The sequence below is a fragment of the Alligator mississippiensis genome, chromosome 9 (assembly GCF_030867095.1).
Source record: "Alligator mississippiensis isolate rAllMis1 chromosome 9, rAllMis1, whole genome shotgun sequence".
Taxonomy (NCBI): Eukaryota; Metazoa; Chordata; order Crocodylia; family Alligatoridae; genus Alligator; species Alligator mississippiensis.
Window position 1 is genome coordinate 60,588,278 of NC_081832.1, and position 19,430 is coordinate 60,607,707.

The 19,430-nt window shown below is 51.6% G+C and overlaps 1 protein-coding gene across 1 annotated transcript in view; it reads right to left on the bottom strand.

Annotated features, from left to right (window-relative positions):
* Positions 1–370: 370 nt before the first annotated feature.
* Positions 371–19,430, bottom strand: part of AFAP1L1 (actin filament associated protein 1 like 1) — a 49,075-nt gene continuing 30,015 nt past the window's right edge. The window contains exons 3-19 of the mRNA XM_059733506.1: positions 18,484–18,567; positions 17,719–17,816; positions 16,419–16,530; positions 15,073–15,171; positions 13,490–13,701; positions 12,493–12,672; positions 10,540–10,623; positions 9,977–10,070; positions 9,417–9,569; positions 8,523–8,734; positions 6,479–6,624; positions 5,643–5,721; positions 5,295–5,406; positions 4,171–4,335; positions 2,988–3,166; positions 2,349–2,477; positions 371–1,796 (exon numbers count right to left, since the gene is read on the bottom strand). Coding sequence (XP_059589489.1) covers positions 1,773–1,796; positions 2,349–2,477; positions 2,988–3,166; positions 4,171–4,335; positions 5,295–5,406; positions 5,643–5,721; positions 6,479–6,624; positions 8,523–8,734; positions 9,417–9,569; positions 9,977–10,070; positions 10,540–10,623; positions 12,493–12,672; positions 13,490–13,701; positions 15,073–15,171; positions 16,419–16,530; positions 17,719–17,816; positions 18,484–18,567 — 2,162 coding nt within the window. The 3' untranslated portion in view covers positions 371–1,772. The remainder of the gene's footprint in view (positions 1,797–2,348; positions 2,478–2,987; positions 3,167–4,170; positions 4,336–5,294; positions 5,407–5,642; positions 5,722–6,478; positions 6,625–8,522; positions 8,735–9,416; positions 9,570–9,976; positions 10,071–10,539; positions 10,624–12,492; positions 12,673–13,489; positions 13,702–15,072; positions 15,172–16,418; positions 16,531–17,718; positions 17,817–18,483; positions 18,568–19,430) is intronic.

Sequence of the window (19,430 nt, forward strand, 5' to 3'; positions counted from 1 at the left end):
CAGAGCTGCCCTGTCTCGCATCCTTTTTCCACCAGCACCCGCGGCTTCCAGACCCCAGGCCGAGGCGATGCTCAGCCACGTTAGCACCAGGCTGGTCACGGGGGGGGGGGGGGTGAAGCCCACTCGCGTTAGCGGCCCCGTGTGCCCCATTGCAGCGTGGGCCTGCCCCGAAGCCAGCCGGCGCTCTGGCAGGCGAGGGCGTGGAGGAGGGTGGCCGGGTGGGGAGTGCCACCCTGGGTGAGCGTGAGAGAAGCAATTGCTCCTTCAGCTGCAGTGCTGGCACCAGCCGAGGGTGTAACCGGGAGCAGCCTGGCAGCCGTGCTGTCGTGTAAGTGTCTGAGCAGCTTTTAAAGAACGACAAGGCAGACGGTTCCCAAGAGTAGTGACATTAGTATTTACAATCACGGACGGCTCCCACAGACTGGCTCGTTGCAGGACGGCAGGACAGCAGCGCTTTCCCTCTCACCCCTCTGCACTCCCAACACACGCACTAACATTAATCAAGACTATTTTCTCCCCCTTCCCCTCAGCATCTTGCTCTTCTTTATTCCCCTTTCTCTGTCCCTTCTCCATTTTGGCTATACCCTCCAAATAACAATGCATCCTAATCTACGTACAGTACAGAGGAAGCACCGCTGGCCAAAAATACCGTAGTCTCCATTTCCCTCTCAGCTCTGCATCTGATACTGGCTCGAGGGAGAGAGAACATGGCTGTCTTCACCCTGGTTGCTTATACTCTCTCCCAGATACTTGGCAAGGCCCCAGCTGGTTGCTAGCCATTTGTTTTCTAGTGTTGGCACTTGAGCTCTGGTTCATCCTCAGCTGATCCCTGCTCTTTGCACCCAAAAAGACTGTGGTCACTTTTGAAAGTGTCAGCCACAGAGGACTGCACAGCCTCTACCCTCCCAGTGCTACCGAGCTTACTTGGTATCAGAAATGTCAAAAGAAAACCAAAGCACTTGAGAAGCTGCTGTTTGGCTGAGAGCACCCCAATAAGCCACTGACTAGGTATCTGGAACCCAACACAGTGCACAGGAGAAGTGCCAAGGTGAGTGTCACCTTCCTCTAGGGCCTCTGGACTAGACTGTTGCCAGAGGCAAGGCACATGCTCTCAGATCCAGTTTGGCACAAGGCAAGACCAGACACTAAGTATGTCAGTGGTCTGGTTTGGTTTGGTCTGGTCTGGTCTAGCAGAGCAGGGTCTAACATAGCATTGACTCCCAGGAACTTCCATTTCATGCCTGTGATGAAAGCTCATAGCACCCCCTGGCTGAAGTATCCTGCTGACCCATGCTTGACAGATGGCAAAAAATGGAGGCACGTGATGTAAAGCACAGACCCACTGACAGAATCTGGACGATAATCCAGCAGCTCTGGCTGCCAGCTACCTGCACTGTCCACTAATTCTCACTCCCTGCTCCAGTTTGTTATTTGCCAAGGAGGAAACACATCCTTCAGGAGGCCTGGTGTTCCAGTCCTGTTCAAGGTGCTCCTTCCTCAGAGACGGGTATTCCAGCAGCATGCGAATCTTAACGTTGAAAGATTTCCCCCCTCCCCGCCCTTTCCCCCCTCCCACTCCCCTCCTCCCCAGCAGTTCTGTCATCATCTTGTTTGCTTGCCAGACGTCAGTGCAATTGGAGGGTGGGCACTTCTCCTTGCACTTCTCCCCAGCACCCTTTTCCAAGGACCTTGGGGTAGAGGGGCTTGTGGCTCTTCAGTATGTCCCAGTGTCCAGTGGGTTCTTGGCAGGCTGTGAGGGCTTGCTGCCCTGCTTAGGTTTGTTTCATTTCCCATTCCTGCAAAAAGAAGAAGGAAAGAGGGAGAGAGTCAGTTTAAGGGCCTGCTAGCAGGAGGACAGCACAGAGAGATCTGGAGCAACTTTAGGCCCCATGTTTTAGACACCGAGACCTGTACTGGGAATGGGGCTGTAGCTCCAATCAGGGTCCTTCACCTCATGTGGGACTCAGCGGTTGTAGATGGAAAGAAACCTGATGAGGCCTTGTATAGCTCGGCCTTCCCAGGGCTAAGATAAGATAGCAAGTGCTTTGGCCAATGTAGCTCAGCCTCCTAGTGACAGTTACCGCCACTTTCCTGGGAGTCAGGCCACAAATTGCCACTTGAATGATCTCCAGCCAGGTAGCCTGGCACCTTGCTAGTTTGAAGGTTACCTGCCCCTTCGGCAGGCGGATGGTGTGCATTTGCTGGGGAGGCATGTAGTTCTCCAGCCTCCTGGCCTGGGAAAGGTTAAGTGTCTGAGGATCTGATGTGGGTGGGATCAGGGTGTCAGCGTCATACCTTGTTGGCAGGGAGAGGGGGAAGGTGCTCCTAGGCTGGGAGCACAACTATACCTTGGCCTTCTGCAGCACGTTCCCTTTGTTGGTAGGAAGGAGGGAAGGACTCCTTTTCCTCATCTCTGCTGCACAGTTAACGGGGACCAAGTGCTCTGGGGCATTCCCATTTGGCTTATTTCCAGTCTCCTGTAGAAGGGGAAAAAACAAATGTTTAGAGACCCGGGGAGCTGTGACAGCAGGAGATGGGGATGCAGTGAGAGACACCAGATTGTAGCACAAATTGGCAGCTTCCCCATGTATCAAATGAGCATTAACCATCCGGTAAGGGGCAGCTGGGCAGACTAAACTGCAACAGGCAGTGGCAAGGCTGTGTGGGGAGCCCAGGCCTGAAATAACTGGGGGGCTGCAGGTCAGTTCTTAGGTGCCTCAGCAGAACAAAGGAGAAGCCACTTGGACTTAAATGGCCTAAGAGGAGGACAATGAGGATGCAGGACTTCCTCAGCTTCAAGGTTGGCAAAGCACAGGGGAAGGTGCAGTCTCAAGACCAAAGTGAGTCTAGCTGTATCCCTGCACTTCCCACCTGCTGTAGTCACAAGCCAGCAGCAAAAGGAGTCATCCTAGCCCTGCCCCAGTGCAGCATAAGTCCCCCAGCCTGTGGATGGATGAATGGATGGATGGTAGGTAGCATCTCCATACCCCATTTTCAGCCTTGGTGGTCACAGCTAGCCCCAGAGCAGGCCCTCCAGCTAGCGACTGTTTCAGCCTGTCCTTCACCTCTGTCAGCTTGAGCTCCAGGTCCACACGTCGTTCCTCCTTCCCCTTGCATTGTTCTTCCAAGGCCACAATGCGCTCCTCCAGCTCCTTCAGCTTGTGCCCTGCTCCCAGCACAAAGAAGATGGGTCAGGCCCCATCAGTTCAGAGATGCCTGGAGGTTGCAGGCTGCAAAGGGGGTTCAGAGGTGGGTCTGATTCATCCCTCCCCACCTGAAGATCTGAGTATTTCATTTCTGGGTGGCAAGGAGGGTTGTGGTCCCAGCTGGGGATGCTCTAACACTTCTGTCTAGGTCTGTTTCTAGTGTCATAGTGCCTATTCTAGCTGTGCAGGGCAGCAGAATCCTGCCTTTGCTAGGATTTATTAGGAGCTGGTTTTCTGCTCTGACTTTTCCAGCTCAGGAACTGAGCGGGAAACAATTACACCCACTTTGCTGGGGAGTCGCTCATGTTTTGGTCACTAGGTGACGCTGTTGGTCAAGGGTTGCAGCAGCAATTCCCAGCAGTAGAAGCAGCAGTCTACTACAGCCTGCGCTGACTCAGCTCTGCAGCTGGCACTTCGCATCTGACCTGAGTGGAAAGAAATAGCCATTTTGGCAGAGGGCTTAAGGCAAAGCCCCAGCCTGAGAGGAGGAAAAGCCAGGAACAGTGTGAGGAACAGCTCCAGAGCAGAGCAGTGCTGAGGCTGGACCAAGTGGGAGTCAGCACTGCCCAATCTGGGAGACACAGGCCCAGAGGGAGTTGGGCTGCTGCCAGGTATAACCTGCATGGGACCAGGATGAGGAGCAGGAGCTTATTGGCAACTGTGCACCCAACTGGCAGAACTGTCTGCACAATCAGGCACCCCAGGGATGAGGAGATGGTAGGGGAGGCCTGTGAGGAGGCTCTTTAGGTGCAATGCCAGAGCTGGGAGCATGACTGCTGGTGGGGAAGATGTTTGCAGGTCAGGCTTGGCAGGACTAGATGGAGGACACATGCAGCCACCCTGACTGTTGGGCGTGAACAAGTTGTGCCCAGATGGAGACCACAATCTCCTTGCACACAGGGGTGAGGAGCAGCTCAGAAGATGTGTGTTTCCTCTCCTGCCTGGTGCTGCAGCTGGCCCATACCTGTGCTGCTCTTCATGGCTTCCCGGAGCTCCCGCTTTTCCTTCTTTAGGGCCACCAGCTCATTCCTGATAGAGGATTTCTCCTTCTCCAGCTTCTCCTTCTCTGTTAGAAACCTCCTGGCATCCTCCTCAGCCCGGTTCTTCCCATACCTGTACTGGTTGGCATCTGCAGAGACCAGGATGCTGGCTGTCAGGTGAGGGGCTTAGGGTTGGCACAATGGTCTCTGCCTCTGTAAGGGACAACTGGGACACCAGCTCAGGAAGGCAAGAACAGGACTTACCAGGGATGAACCAGGTCAGCTCAGAGAGGCTGGACAAGGTCATGGCAGGAAGGACAACTCCCTGAGCAAGAGTCAATATGCCAGTCCTCCCCTCTCCCAGATGGCACTGGGGGTCCTGTTTGGGTGCTATGCAGATTAGGCTGAAATGAGTGAGTGTCTTGGTCCCACACCTGCTGGCTTAGGTCAGGCAGTAGGTGCTGGGGAGAAGCTGAAGATCTCACCATCTCCAGGGTGCTGCTTTGGCTCAGAGCTTATTCCCATAGCGGGTGCCTAACAAGTAGCTCAGGTGGGAATTCAGAGCACCACACCTGTTTTGCACTCACTCCCTATGTGGGCTCTTGCCCCTAGCTCGGAGTGCCTCTGTGTGGTTTAACTTAGTCTGCTCTGGAAGCAGATGGAAGCTGCACTCTGTGTGCCAGATAAGTAGCTGCTGGGTGTTGGTGCAGGTATTACTGGTAGTTATTTCCCTCCATGTGCAGACAGGCTGTGAAAGGCAAGGGCACTTTGAGCTTCCCCCTCATTGCATCCTACCAACATGTCAGACACTGGCAAGTTCAAAGAGCACACCCAGTTCTGGGCCTGTCAGATTGACCTGATGGTCAGCCCCAGCTGGGACAATGCTGGCATCAGGTGGCCATCTCTCCTTTAAGGACTAAACTAAGACCCCATCACCTCATCTTACTGAGACCTTGAACAGGCAGCAGCTGGAAATGACTCTCAGCTTCAGTGACTTGGGGCTAAAGAGGACCTGTTGACTCCAGATGGGAAGCTTCAGCCCCTGATCCCCAAGCCATCTGACACCCTCCCACAGGAATAAGATCTGGATCCACAGCCTCAAACTTACTCGACGCGTGTCTCTTTACTTTGACTTGTGGGTCCACACGACGTGACTTCTCACTACAGGAGGAGGCGTGACGCTTCACCTGTGCCCCTGAGGGCCGTGGCAGGTCCTCAGGCTGGACAGAACAGAGACAGATGGACACACTGAACTCACTTCCATGGATAGTCCAGCTCACTGATGCTGGACAGGAGCAGGAAGTCTGCACCCAGGGCTGTGTGACTGCCTAGGAGTCATGGCCCCTCAGCATGCCTGGGGTAAACAGGGTCCTTTCCCTCCCTAGCATTGTCCTGTGGAGGCCACAAGATGGAAGATGGGTAAGGAAGAGTTGGACAGAGCATGATCCAGTCTTACCTGCACCTTTTCATAGGGAACATCATCATACACCACCCGGGACAGATCAGTCTGGCACTCATGGGAAGAGCTGGCCCACCTGGGGAAACAGAGAGGTGGAGGCAGAGCACATTAGCCAGCATCTTCCCTTCCAGAACAGCAGAAACTCTTCAGTCTCACCTGGCCCCTTCTACCCATGGAGCTCAAAGCACATTGAAGCCATTCATGACTTCATAGCCTAGCCTATGCAGCATGCCAGCAATTTCCAGACTACTAAAAGCAGAGACCTGCTTCAGGAGATCTCTCCCCACTCCTTTAGACCTTACAAAGCCCTAGCATCTTACATTTACAGGTCTCATATAACTTGCAAAGCATGTGCCCTACACTTAGAGGAACACTGGAGTAGATGTTATCCTGTCTCAGCAATGAGGTACTGAGAGATGCAATGACTTATTCCAGTTCCCAAAGCAAACCCCAAACTCCCAAGTCCCAGTCTGGGTCTCTAACTATTTGGTAGCTTGTAGAAAGCATACATAGCTTGGAGCCCCACAAATCATAACCCCAAATCTACTGGCCCTGTGGCATATCCCTCCTTCCCTACTTACTGATACCGAGGGTTAGGATGCTTTGGAGGCTGTGGGCATTGCCTTGGGGTCTTCAAATTTGGCAGCAGAGAAACAAGGAGGGCCTCACCATGGATGACTTAGATAGCCTTTAAAGAGATGTACTCTACAAGGCCCAACTAGAACAGTAGTGGGTGGGTGCCAGGCAAGCCTTGGCCAATGTGGGATCTTATAGGGAGGCCCAGCCATGCTGTCCTAAAGAGTAGGGGTAGGATGAAAGAGGGAGCCCCTTACAGATAGGAGTGTCTCACGGCAGTGACTATGTTGGCAATTGTCTCGACATCTACGTAGTCATAGTGCAAGGCCTCTGGGGTTGTCTTTGAGCCAGTCTCAACCAGCAGAAGGCCAAGCCAGCGGCCGAGATCTTCAGAGCAGTTTGCCTGGGGAGGGTGAAAAAAGCAATACCATGACCTCTGGATCTGCCTCAGCTCTCTCTAAGAAGCCTTAGATAATCTTAATACTTGTGAGCATAAGGAATGACAGGGAATTATTCTTTCTTATTGTTGCGTTGGATCTCCCACACAAGCTCTGTGACACCATCCTACACAAGAAAATGCACGCTTTAGTAACACACACCACACATGCACATTGAAATAGGGTTTTCTTAAGAGAAAGTGTTTGTAGTAAGGTGCTGGGAAAAGTTAATCTCCCTAGTGAATCTCTCATGTACCTGAATCCACATAAAATTCCCACTCCAATTCAGACCCCATCATGAGAGCAACTATAGGAGTCAAATGACTTCACTTGTCCTGTTCACCCAATTCAGCAGTCTCTCTGCATCAATTCTATAAATGCCTGGGTAGCTGCTCTATATTCATTTAGACCCCAAGTGAAATAATTCAATGCATTTCATCAACAAGGGCGAGAAAGGAGATTATGAAACAAATTAACAGGGACAACCCATGCATGTACGCTTTAATCAACCACGGGATAAAAAATTCACTTCTCTTAAGGGATCCTACAGAGATAAAGATTTAAAGAATCCAACTCCCTTGCTTGTGGCAGGAGTAATGGCATTGATTATTAATGTCGAGGCTCATTTCCTCATCAATTCATCTGATCTTTTGCTTTTGGTTGATCTCATGCAGGCTTAGCAAATTTGCAGATGACACCAAGTTGGGTGGAATTGCAGACACTCCAGAGGGCAGGGCTAGGATCCAGAATGGCTTGGATAGACTGGAGAAATGGTCTGCAGTCAACCAGATGAGATTCAACAAGGACAAATGCAAAGTTCTGCACTTGGGACAGAATAACCACATGCACAAATACAGACTGGGGATTCAGTGGCTACGCTGCAGTACTGCAGAGAAGGACCTGTGGGTTACAGTGTACCATAAACTGAATATGAGCCAACAGTGTCCTCTTGTTGAAAAAAAACCCATCAGCATCCTGGGTTGTATAAACAGGAGTGTCACTTGCAAATCAAGTGAAGTGATTATTTTCAGCACTGGTGAGGGCTCCTCTGGAGTACTGGTGGAGGCCAGTTTTGGGCCCCACACTCTAAGAAGGATGTGGACAGTTTGGAAAGAGTCCAGCACTGGGCAATAAAAATGCTTAGGGGTCTGAGAGGCAAAACTTATAAGGAAAGGCTGAAAGAACTAGGGTTATTTAGTGTGGAGAAGAAAAGACTGAGGGGGGATTTGATAACAGTCTTCAAATACCTGAAGGGTGATTATAGAAAGGATGGAAGTGGGCTTTTCTTTGTGGCTGTATGGGATAGGACTAGGAACAACTGCCTCAAGCTGCAGCAGGGGAAATTTAGGTTGGAGATTTGGAGGACCTTTCTGATTATGAGGTGGGGCAGGCATTGGAGCAGGCTACCTAGAGAAGTTGTGCATTTTCCATGCTTGGAAACTTTCAAAAGCGGGATGGATAGACAGACTTATCTGGGATGGTTTAGTCAGGGATGATCCTGCCTTGAGCAGTGGGCTGGACTAGATGACATTGTGAGGTCCCTTCCAGACCTACTTTCTTATGATCCTGTGCAGAGAAACTCAACTGATCCACTTCACTTTTTGAGTTCCTCCATATTGCTTCTCTGTTCCATGCGCTAACCCCACATGGTTGTCTCAAGTGTCAAAGCACAGTAGGGGAAGGGCTAAACTGGATGATCTGTGGAAGTCTTGCTTTAGAATCTAGGGCATTTCCCTGTTTAGCTCTAGGTTTGTTGTAGACCTTGAGGAAACAGCAGCCCAAGCTTTGGGCCCAACCTCTTCTCCTTGAATGAGGCAGGGAATGCTTCCTTCACCCCTCCAAGCCTCAGAGAATGCATGCTCACCTCCAAGGCAGAGACTTCCTGACCATTTCGAAGGATGCGGAAAGCAAATGGGTGCTTGGGGCCCAGCCCTGGAACCACCTCACAGCCGCGGAGGACGACAGCGTTCACGTGTGTGCGTAAATCAGTGCGGTCCTTGTGGAAATAAAGGGTGTTGCCTTTTAAGCGACACCAGCGCTCCTTCCAGCACTGATTAACCAAGACGTTCAAATAACCTGCAGGGAGAGCCAGATCCCAGACAGAAGTCAGCATCTCAGTCAGTGCCTAACTGGCTGGACCTAATTAACTGTCATGCATGAGGTAGAGAAGAAGGCGGGTAGTAAGAGGCACTGGGGGGTTTTGCTGGAGGCGCCAATCATGCAACTGAAAGGTCATCTGCTCTCACTATCAGTCTGAAGTGCTGCTGTGCTCCTACTGCTGTGCCTCTCAGCAAATCACTGCAGGTCTCCCTACCTCTGCCATTCACCATTAACAAAACTGGCAGCTATTTCCTCACAATAATTTCTTTAGCAGTAAAAGCCCTACTGCAAAACTCCATGAGGTGTCTGGATGCTCCCTCTGTGTGGAGATCTTCCAATTAGATACACAAAACCATTAGTCACTGGGCCCTCCTGCTTGGTTTTTACTGAGATCATGCTCAGGAAAAATCTCCCCTGAAGCCGGTAGGTTTGCAAAGTGTTTCTACATTTGGGCCACAGAAATGGAGTCTGGAAATTCAAGAGCAACAGCAAAATCCTCTGCAATCTGGATAGCAACCTCTCCCCACCACTCTACCCTTTCCACTGGGGCAGAGAAGGACCTGTCACCAAGTCCCAAGGCAAACTTCCCTCTAGACTCAGTTCACCAGGATTCCCTGTTTGTGCTCCCATCACCCTCTCCTATCAGTGTGGTACAAACCACAGCATGGGATGTCCTCCTCAGTGGAGGAGGTCTGTGTGTCCTCAGGAGATGCCTTCTTCTTGGAGAAGCTGATGATCCTGGTGATCTTCTTCCCAGCTGCGCGGCTCACCGAGCCCTTCAGTTCAGCCAAGCCACTCTTCTTGCCTTTCCCTGGGAACAGGACGGAGTGCCAGCTCAGGAGAGGGCATCTTCAAAGCCAGGCAAAGCACTGCCTACCTCAGGCAAGAGCAGTTTTTCAGGGGCTGGGACAGTTGCATGTTGGAAATATGCTGATAGGAGCTAGCGCAGGACATTCTCAACTCCCAACAACTCTTGTACCTTGGGACAACAGAGTTCCCAATGACTGGTGTGGAGGGAAAACTCAGGGATGGGGCTGCCCACAGCTCTGTGGAAGGAGCCTCCTGTTACCAGCCATGCAGCAGGGCCTAATGGCACTGACAAAGAGTGTGTGAGCAGGCCAGCCCCTTCCCATGTTCCAGCAGCTAATGGACACCACTGAGCTGAGGGGAAGGGAGGGAAGGTTGTTTCTGCAGCGGGAGAGGGGCTGGTGCTCTCACCATGTTCTCGGGGCTCCCTCCGGGCCAGCGGCGAGCAGTTCTCTCCTGTCGCTACACTGTCCGAGTCAGAAGTCTGTTTGTCTTGTGATAACCTCTGTGGGGAAAAGGCAAGCATAGATCAATGCATGTCATGGGGATCCTAATGGTAGCAGCTATCTACCTCCCCACAACACCCAAAGAGCTTTAACCCTTTCAGTGTCAGCATGGAATGACCACCATCGATGACAGCTCTGCAAATGTGGCAGGGTCCCAGTAGCCTCCACCTAACCCAGCAGAACAGGAAGGGTATGTGCCCCAGGCCACTAGAAGAGTTTGCACCTCCAGCTCAGGCCAATCTTCGATGTTCTTTGAGGGTGCATTCAGGAAGCCTTTCACCACCTACTGCTATGCAAACGCAGGAAAGTAAGCCTGCTCTTTAGCACTCCAAGCCTCAGCCTTGAGGCCCCCTGACTCCCAGTCCTTCAGTCACTGTGACATCAGGGTGGGTGTGCTTCCCTCCTCCCATCCTCAGCCCAGTCTGACCAGCAGCACAATTTGGAGAGGGGAGAGAGAAAATAGGTTACCTTGTCCAGGTCTGTTTTGCACAGTACAGGGGATGTAGGGGCCTCGGTCCCTCCTGTGTTGGGGCTGCTCGCTTCCTTTATTGCCTGTGACAATGACAAAGCCTCTTAGCAACAGCATCTCAGGACCCCTTTCAACTGAATGAACTCCAAGACTGGCCACACTGCCATGGTCTGACCAGAGCAAATGGCAGGTTGGGATTAGTGACCATAATCCCTTCTGAACAGCTGCAGGGAGTAATTGGCACGTTCCTCACTGGAAAGTTTCCTCTAAAAAAATTCCTCTGCCCAGTCCCATTTGACTTGCACTTAATGAATAGGGTAGCCATGGATTGAACTGATTGAAATATGTCTCAAATTCCCATCTATAGTCCCAAAGACAGAAGTCAGAGTAGAGTCTAGCTAGCTGACCTATGAGGCTTCAGTGGCAGACAGACTGAACCACTACACTAATGTGAATTCTGTCAGTCTAAGAATGCCTGAACATAATTCTTCTTCCAACACTGTCAGAAAGGGAAGTGCTATTATTCTGGTTATACAGATGGACATAGAGGGTGTGTCTACACGTGCATTTAAGTGTGCCAAAATTGAATGTGCATTAGCTTAATGCGTATTAAGCAGGTTTAGGCTGATGTCTACATGTGCAGGCATTAAAATGCATTAACACTGTGTGTGTGGACTGATTTGGGACTAACTTTAGTCCCAAGTCAGTCCACACACACAGCATTAATGTGATTTAATGCATCTACATGTTCATTAATGCGCTTTAACTATTTGTGCCTACATTTGATACCTGCATTTGCAGGCATCAAATTTAGGCATGAATAGCCTAAATTCTCCATTTTAAAATGCATTGAGGATGCACACATGCAGACACGTGCCCTAATAGCCTTGAATTTAGGCTAATGCACCTTAAAGTGTCTCATGTAGACATGCCCTTAGAGACTACATCACTTGCCTAAGGTTACATAGGAAGACTGCACTAGAGCAGGAATGGGAACCCAGGATGCCTGAAGATACATGCAAAGTTTGGCAGGCTGGGCTGGGACAATGGTGAGACTGGCAGGCACACTTCCATCAGGACCCACCCTGAATAAGGGCAGTCTTTCCTGAACTATTTTAATTTGCCTGTGAAGCAAAGTACTCAAAAATCACGACCAAAACTTCCATGCTGAATGAGCCTGGAGATGTGCACAGAGTTCCCTCTCTTCCCCAATCCAGCGCTTAAATGCAGGTCCATTTGCTATCCAGGATGTGATGGCACCAGTTGATCCACACTGCACTGTAATGGGGTGGGATAGAGAGGGAGACTGGCACACCAGTCTCTCAGCAGTTGATCACCCTATCCCAGCAGATTTAAGGTGAGCAGGGTCAGGGGCTGTGGCTCCCTGGGGGAGAGGTGGTGGTGCTGTTTAATACCCTTACTTCATGTCCCTTCACACACTGTCAGCTCAGACACAGAGTTAGTGACTTCCCCCTGCAGCTTCCCACATACAGGCCAAGCTACCCACCCTCCTTCAACCAGAACAAAGGCAGGAAAAGGGGGGAGGGCAAGAGGAGGCCCTCCCCCATGGCCTGTGTGACTCCTGGCTATCAGAGCCAGTGGAAGGGGAGGACACTGCCTGGGCAGGCTGTGCTGGCTGGAGAGCTCTCCTCACAGCTGGAGCCCCAGCTAGGCAGGGGCGATAAGAGATGTGAGGAAAGCCCTCTTCCCCATCAAGATAAGGCAGCATGGAAACCCTGGCCTTTCCCATGGGAGCCAGCCACCCTGCCTACTACTAGTTTCAGACAGGGATCATGGGAACCAAGCTACATGCAGAGATGACAGCATCAAAGCCAGGAGGATTCACTGGAAAGGTTCCTATAACACTGAGCTGGTGACGGTCCCTCAACATCACTGAGACAGTGACACAAGGCAGAGACAAGGGTATAAGCTGGCGCTGCAGCCAGAGGTACCTTCAACCACTCCTCAGCCTGCTCTTTGCTCTGTACTGCCAGCACCAGGGCCTCAGCCCCTGGCAGAGAGAAGCGCAGCTCGTGCTTCTTGCGACGTCCATCCTTGGGCACATAGATGACGTTGCAGGCACTCAGGGGCACCTCTAGGTGTGGCTGCCGATCCTTGGAGCTTTTGTAACACTAGAAAAAGAAGATGCAATAGTTATGCTTGGAGTGGAGACGAGTCTGTATCTTCTGCCAATGCTATGGGGATATGGGGAGAGGGAGCATGCCAGCCCAGTGGTGAACATCTCTGCCTAGGTTCTGGCCATCTCTTATATGAAGCGTGATCTGAGACCCCAAAGCAGTTTACAGAGATGGCAAAGTTACCGTAGTCTCATGTGACTGCTCCTCAGTTTCCCCTCTGGGATGGGAAGAGTGACTCATCTTAAGTCACAGAGGAATGCAGGAACAGAACCCAGGAATCCCCACTCCTCTGTCCTTCTCCTACCAAGACCACAAGTCCTCTCAGAGCTAGCACAGAACCTGAGGAATGCAGTATCCTGCTGCATGGGCTGTGCTGTGCTCTGGGAAATGCCTTTAACCTGCTTTTCAAACTTTATCCATCATGGTTGGCATGATGGTGTCAGGTAATAAACACTCAGGTGAACCCTGATGGCTTCTGCTTGGAGACCTGGGCTATGGGCCTTGCAGGGGGCACTGTTATTTTGCACAGCATCTGTGGGTTTATATATATGACCTTACAACATCATAGGGGTTCCCAAAATCTGACTTACACCTGCAGAGATGGTACATAGGAGACAACCCTACATTTTGTTTTTCATCAGGTGGTTAGACAAGCTTAGAAATTCCCCACCAAAGTTAATCCCAGCTTTGGTGCTCTCAAACTGAAGCCAAAGGCCACTCCAACTCCACATGATGCTGTCACCTTTCTTCAACTTAAACCCTCCCTGAAACCCCTCTGCATAGCCCAGCGTTCAGCCTGCTGCAGCCTCACCAGGAGTCTGTTTTCCTTGATGACCGTCAGCTGCTTGGCCCACTGCCCAAAGCGCTTCTTGCGCAACAGGAAAGCACAAATCCTGCAGTCCTTCACCAGGTTCATGGAAGCTTCCTCTGATGGCCACTGGTGTGTCAGCTGCTGGCCCTTCCCATCCTCCTCCTCCTCATCATAGGACTCATAGGAGCTGCTCATTGCATCGGAGTCATTGTCTGGAAGAAAGCATAAAAATCTCAGACACCCCAGGATGCCACTGAGAACAGAGCTCCAGTACCTTGCATCCAGAGTGGGACTCCAGCCCATAGGTTTCCCTCTCTAAGCAGTTCTTGGGGAGAGAAAATTAGAGGGAGAGACTCAGGGTCAAACTCCGGAACAGCAGCAGTGACACTGAGTTTCCATTTCCCTCCAGTTCCTTTCCAAGTTCACCCCTAGTGCTGGGAGGCCAAGTGCCAGGCCTACTTGGACAATAGATCCCTCTTTCTGAGCCAGTGGACTGGCTTAACAGATTCCAGGTTTGTGAGCATCTGACCAAAAGCTGCATGGCTCAGAACTAGCCAGCAAAGTCATTTCTTCTCTGTGAAGTGGGGGCTCTCACACACTAACACTTCTGCCCTGACCCTCCCAAATATGACCTGGGACAGCAACTGCACACTCTGGAAAATGTCATTGTTTTTATACTGTGCTAGTGTATTCCCTGCACATGGGGGTGTCGCCCTGAAGGTTCACAGAGCAATGGAGGAACTGGCCAAGTGGGAACAATTGCCTACTCCTCAGAGCAAAACCCACCAGGAACGTCTCTTCCTGAAGCTGGGGTCTGTGGTTGGTGCCAGCAGAGCTTCACAGTGAGAGGGCCCTATACATTGGCCAATGTTACCCTAAGCCTCTTCCAAGTTGTTGAGGATGGAGTCAGATGCAGGGACAGGTCCAGATTCCTAACCTGCTTGGACATTTATTACATAGACGAGGCAGGGAGGGCTGTAAACAACCTCATCTGCAAGAGGAACCTTCAGTCTTAGATGGAGATTCTCATTCCTAGAGAATCAATGGCTTCTCCAAGCACAGCGAGAAAGGTCAAGGCTAGATAGCCCATGTTAGAGGTACCATGCATGCCAGGAGTTGCCAACTGCCAGTATCCAGTTTTGCTCAAGTGGCTAGTGAGGTGGGTCTTGAAGAGCAACTGTTTTGGGTTGTGAAAACTGGATGAGGAAAGTCCCAGCCCCTGAGCTGTCCATAGATGGATTTTTTTTCACTGCTGGGGAAGGGCTAGTTTGTACTGCTTCTGTCAGGGGTTCCCAGAGCAGCAGGTGCCCACTCTTTCCATGGGGGCTAAGTTGCAGTAAATGAATAGAGGGCCTGGCTCTTCCTCACTCCTCCAATTTATCTCTGCAACATCCACCTATGAAAGTCTTGGAGCTCTGTGGTCGACCATAGGTTGTGTGTGCCCCTAGGTAACTTTGGCTCTTGGTAGGATTCCCCATCTCCAGGCCACAGCTCATCCCCTCTGGATTTGGCCTAGTCCATGCTGGGTTCACTCCTGTCCCATGAGAGTGGCTATCTTGAAGAGGCTCTGCCCTGGTACCTACAGGAGTTTTTCTGCTCCCCATTCATCCTGGTAACAGGGTAGTTGCTGTCGGCATCCTCATAATAGCCATCCTCGATTGAGTTGGGGGGACTGGAGCTATCTGCAGAGAAAGTAAAGAATACATCAAGCTTTCAGTAAAGAATACTCTGGCTCAGGGTACTAATGGGGCAAAGTGGATCATCAAAAGGCTTCATCTGAGGGCTTTGCTGAGCTAAACTAGGCCAAGCCTTGCTGCTCACACTAGTTTCAGCTCAGCAGCATGGCTAGCCTCAGAGAATTAGACATGCCTGCAGTTACTGGCAAAGATAAAGTATGCATGACCCAAAAAGGATGCAGAGAACTTTATGTACAGGATCTCTGGAAGAGCCTCAGCCCCAGAAGGCCTCCCTCACCTCCCCACCCGCTGTCTGAGAGCCACTAGACACCACAGCCCTTGAGAGGAAAGATGCTGTGTGGGGGCTGCCAAGTGACACATTTTGGGGCCCCAGCCTGGGAAAAGTTCTTTGGCATCCAGCTCCTTTCCGAAAACTTCTCCAAGGTCACTGCCACTCCGAAGGAAGCTCAGCACACTCCTCCTTCAGGGACTGTTCCTGGGAGTCCTTCAGCCTCCTTCCTCGGCTGTCCCTCATATAGAGGGAACTCAGCCCTACGCACCCAGCAGCTGGGATAGGAGGGAGGCAGAGGCCGAGGCACTGAATACCCCGGCATTTCCTGTGAAGTGCCAGAGCCCCTGATCAAGCAGCTCCACATGGAGTAGCTCAGGGATCCCTCTCTCCCACAAGGCCCCACATTAAGGATAGGATATAATTCCCTTGATGCACCTGTATGGTCATTCTCAAGCTGACCAGCCACCAGCACTACTGACAAGTCACCCTAGGTGATCGACCTCTTCATTTTCTCCCCACACGGCAGGAGCTTGGTTTGGCATTGGGGAAGACACCGCAAATGAAATCCATTGACTGCTGCAGATGAAAACTGCTTCACATTGAGTCCATTGCCTCCAGCCAGCTCCCTTTGCTCCCTGAGTCATTGCACTGGCTGTGGGCGAGCATCTTCTCTCAGGCTCTGAACATGCCCAGTCACTCAGTTCTGATCCCTGCATCAAAGCAAACCTCCCCTCATCACATAACCGTGGGATGGGAGGAAGCAGGGATAGGAGCATCACTGCCTCAGTGCTAGAGCGCTGCCTTCCCTGGGATAAGCTAATGAGGAGCCCAGTGCGAGGCTCTGAAGAAGGTCCCTTGTCTACTATGTCGAAATCAGGGCCCTGCAGCTGCAGAAACATGCTGGGCCCACCTGACTAAGCGTTCTCAACCGCGCTCCCTGTTTACACAGCATTCAACTTACTGCGGGAAGTGATGTACTCTGGGGCCTTTCCAGGGCCCAAAGGCAGGGCCTCCTCATAGTAATCTTCAGGTGGAGGGGTGGTGGGAAGTGGGGGTGGAGGGTCCCCAGGAGCCTACATGACATAGAGAGACCACTGAGGATTAGACATGCAGAGGGAAATGGGGCAGGGCTGAGCTACAGGCCCCTCAGGATGCTCAGAGAACCATCAATGAGAGCTGTCACCATAATAACCAGAAAGGGAACCCCAGTCCTCGTCATCCCTCTGGATCTGCCCCCCTGGATGTTTGCTATACTCTTCAGGATGGAATCACTGGCTTCTCAAAGCCTACGTAGTTCACACCGAATGATCCACTTCCAGAGGCAGTGAACTGGCTTTTGATTTGCATCCTTACTTGGCAAATACTCCAAGCTGCTGGTATCTTAATGATGAACATGACTGAGCCTTCTTTGGGCATTCTTCCAGAAGGGTGTTGATCAGGACTGAAGAATGCCAGGATGTCCAAGGAGGAGAATATTCACCCCCAAAACACATTTTTGACACCCCAGCCTCTAATCTCCCTTCCTTACCATCTCCACCCTGGCCATGGTCCCAACACCAACGCAACATGGATTGCGCACCAGAGGACGAGAGCCACTTTCAGCCAGCAGCTACATGGTTTCAAGGGGAGCTGTGTGCCCTAAAGGGGAACTAGGTGGATCCACACCTGGGGTGATGCTGGATTCTCCTGAATGTAAAGCTGCACTGGGTAGGAGATGCACCAAATAACTGTCTGCCCCAGCCCTTATGAGCTTTTATGATTGTGCTGGACAGGGCAACTGTTTACGAAGCACAAGACCCAGCCACACAGGGCAGGAGTTGCCTGAGAGCACAGAATGTGACAGCATGGCTTTTTCCAGTCACAGGCAAGCAGCACCATCCAACACAAAACACAAGTCACATCCACTCCATTTGGGATTCAACCTAGCTTCAAAACAGTTTTCTTTTTTTGACTTTCACTTTTCTTGCTTCCCTTCTAAAACTTAGCACCTAAGCCCAAAGGGTTATCTGGTACTGAGTCCAGCTTTGTGCACTCTGCAACCCTTCATCTTTCACTGTTGCTGCCTCTTGGGCCTTGGCTCCATACCAAACGCAGCAGCCCGGGGCATTCTGATACTTGGAGTCACAGCATCAGTCCTGCCACTGGACTACAACCTCAGAGTCCAGCCACAGGGGTATCACTGGCCTGAGAGACTAAGTCTTGTCAGAGTCAGCATAAGGACCTACCAATGGCGAGGGCCACTCAGAGGTGGCTGGACTCACAGTTTTGACTGGCTGACTCCTTGCAAGGTCCAAGCCGATGCCCACACCAGTGTCTCCATCCTCCTCCTGCATGTCCTGGAGATCCTGCAGGTTGCAATCTGGAAAGTATTGAAGTTGTGAGGCCAAGCAACACTGCAGCACCAGAAACCAGGCTTGTCAGACAGACCTTCGAGACAGCTTTCCTCTTTAATCTCACAGCCCTAGGCACAAAGCCACTCCACCCTACTGCCCCTTATCAGTCATTCTGCTGCCATAAGAATGTTATCTATCAGCTGTGCAGTATCACAGCAGTGCTATAAATGTAGCCAGCTGTGGAGTCCTACAGGCCCTTTCCTATCTGGGTGCTTCCCAGTGCTACATGGAACAATGGGCTCAACTCTGGGCAAGGGTGAAGAAATAAAACAGATCCATGTGACAGCCATAATTCACACTCAGTTTTGGGCAGCAGGTCGCAGGAGCTTTACTGAGCGTCAATGTCTGTTGTTCCATTTGGTTTTAACCCTGCTTTCTCTACCATTGTCCCAGCAGTTTTAATTGCCGTTTGGGCATGTGGTGCAGAGGTGCAGGACAAATTTAGGATAATGGGTGATCCAGAGGTCCGGGCTTCACCAGCCGTGCTGACAGTTTGTGCTGGGTGATGCCAGAATCCTGGGGCGGGATAGGACCTCATGGCCTTCTTGGCCAGAGGAAGTTATGCCAGTTCAGCTGCGTGGCCAGCGGGGATTGGAGGATTCTCCAAATAGGAGGTGATCAGCTGGTACATACCAAACTCTTCAAAGAGGGATGCCACAAAGCTGGTGCCATTGTGCAGGGTCTCTGTGTTCACGTACATATAGTCCGCATCCTTCCCTGTGAGCGATGAGTAGGGGAAAAATTAAGCCAACTTCTGAACATGGGGACAGGGAGGCCAGCACACAGATCTCTTTGTTGGTGGTCCACTCCCCAGGCAGTCACACACCCCACTCCCTGGAAATCAGCAGGAACCAAAGGGACCACTGCACCCAGAGATAACCATGCATGGCATGGTTAACCTGCAGCACCTGTCACAGTGACCCCTGTCATCTAAAGACAGCAGGCAGAGGACAGGGAGAGAAACAGCTCTGCAACCCCAGCAGGAAAGAGGTGGGGAAGCAGGAGAGCACCAATGACGCATGACAAGCACAAGGAAACAGAGGGAAAAGCTACGATATCCAGCTCAGTGAGGCCCCTGCCGAGAGCTGTTCCAAAGGAAATGGAGCCTCCAAGGGACACTTCCACTCTGCCCAGGTGCTGGGGGAGGAAGCAGTGAAGCTTCCAGGTATGGAGCTGCTTTGCCTTTCCCATGGAAATCCTCCCTCCACTCAGCAGAGCCGGGTAGCAGGAAAGCCCGTGGGAATGAGCGTTTCCACAGGAAACGCCAAGCAACTCCAGTCCAATCACAACATGGCCACACGCCGCAGGCCCCATTCCCTGGGCTGGGCTTGTTTGCACAGGAGCCAACTGGTGTTAGTGCTTCACGTGCCAGGCAGCCTGACGTACACATGCTGCGTAACTCCGGTGTGCGGCAGCTAGGGCGAGGGGAAGGGAGGCCCCTGGGACCACTGCTGCTGCAGCAGAGGCCTGCCAGGGGTTATACAGTTGGTCAGCACTGAAAGGAGATGAAGCAAGTGTTTCAGCCCTGAATCTAGAGGCACTTGCCCCCTAGAACGTGGGAGCTTTCTGCCCCAAACTGC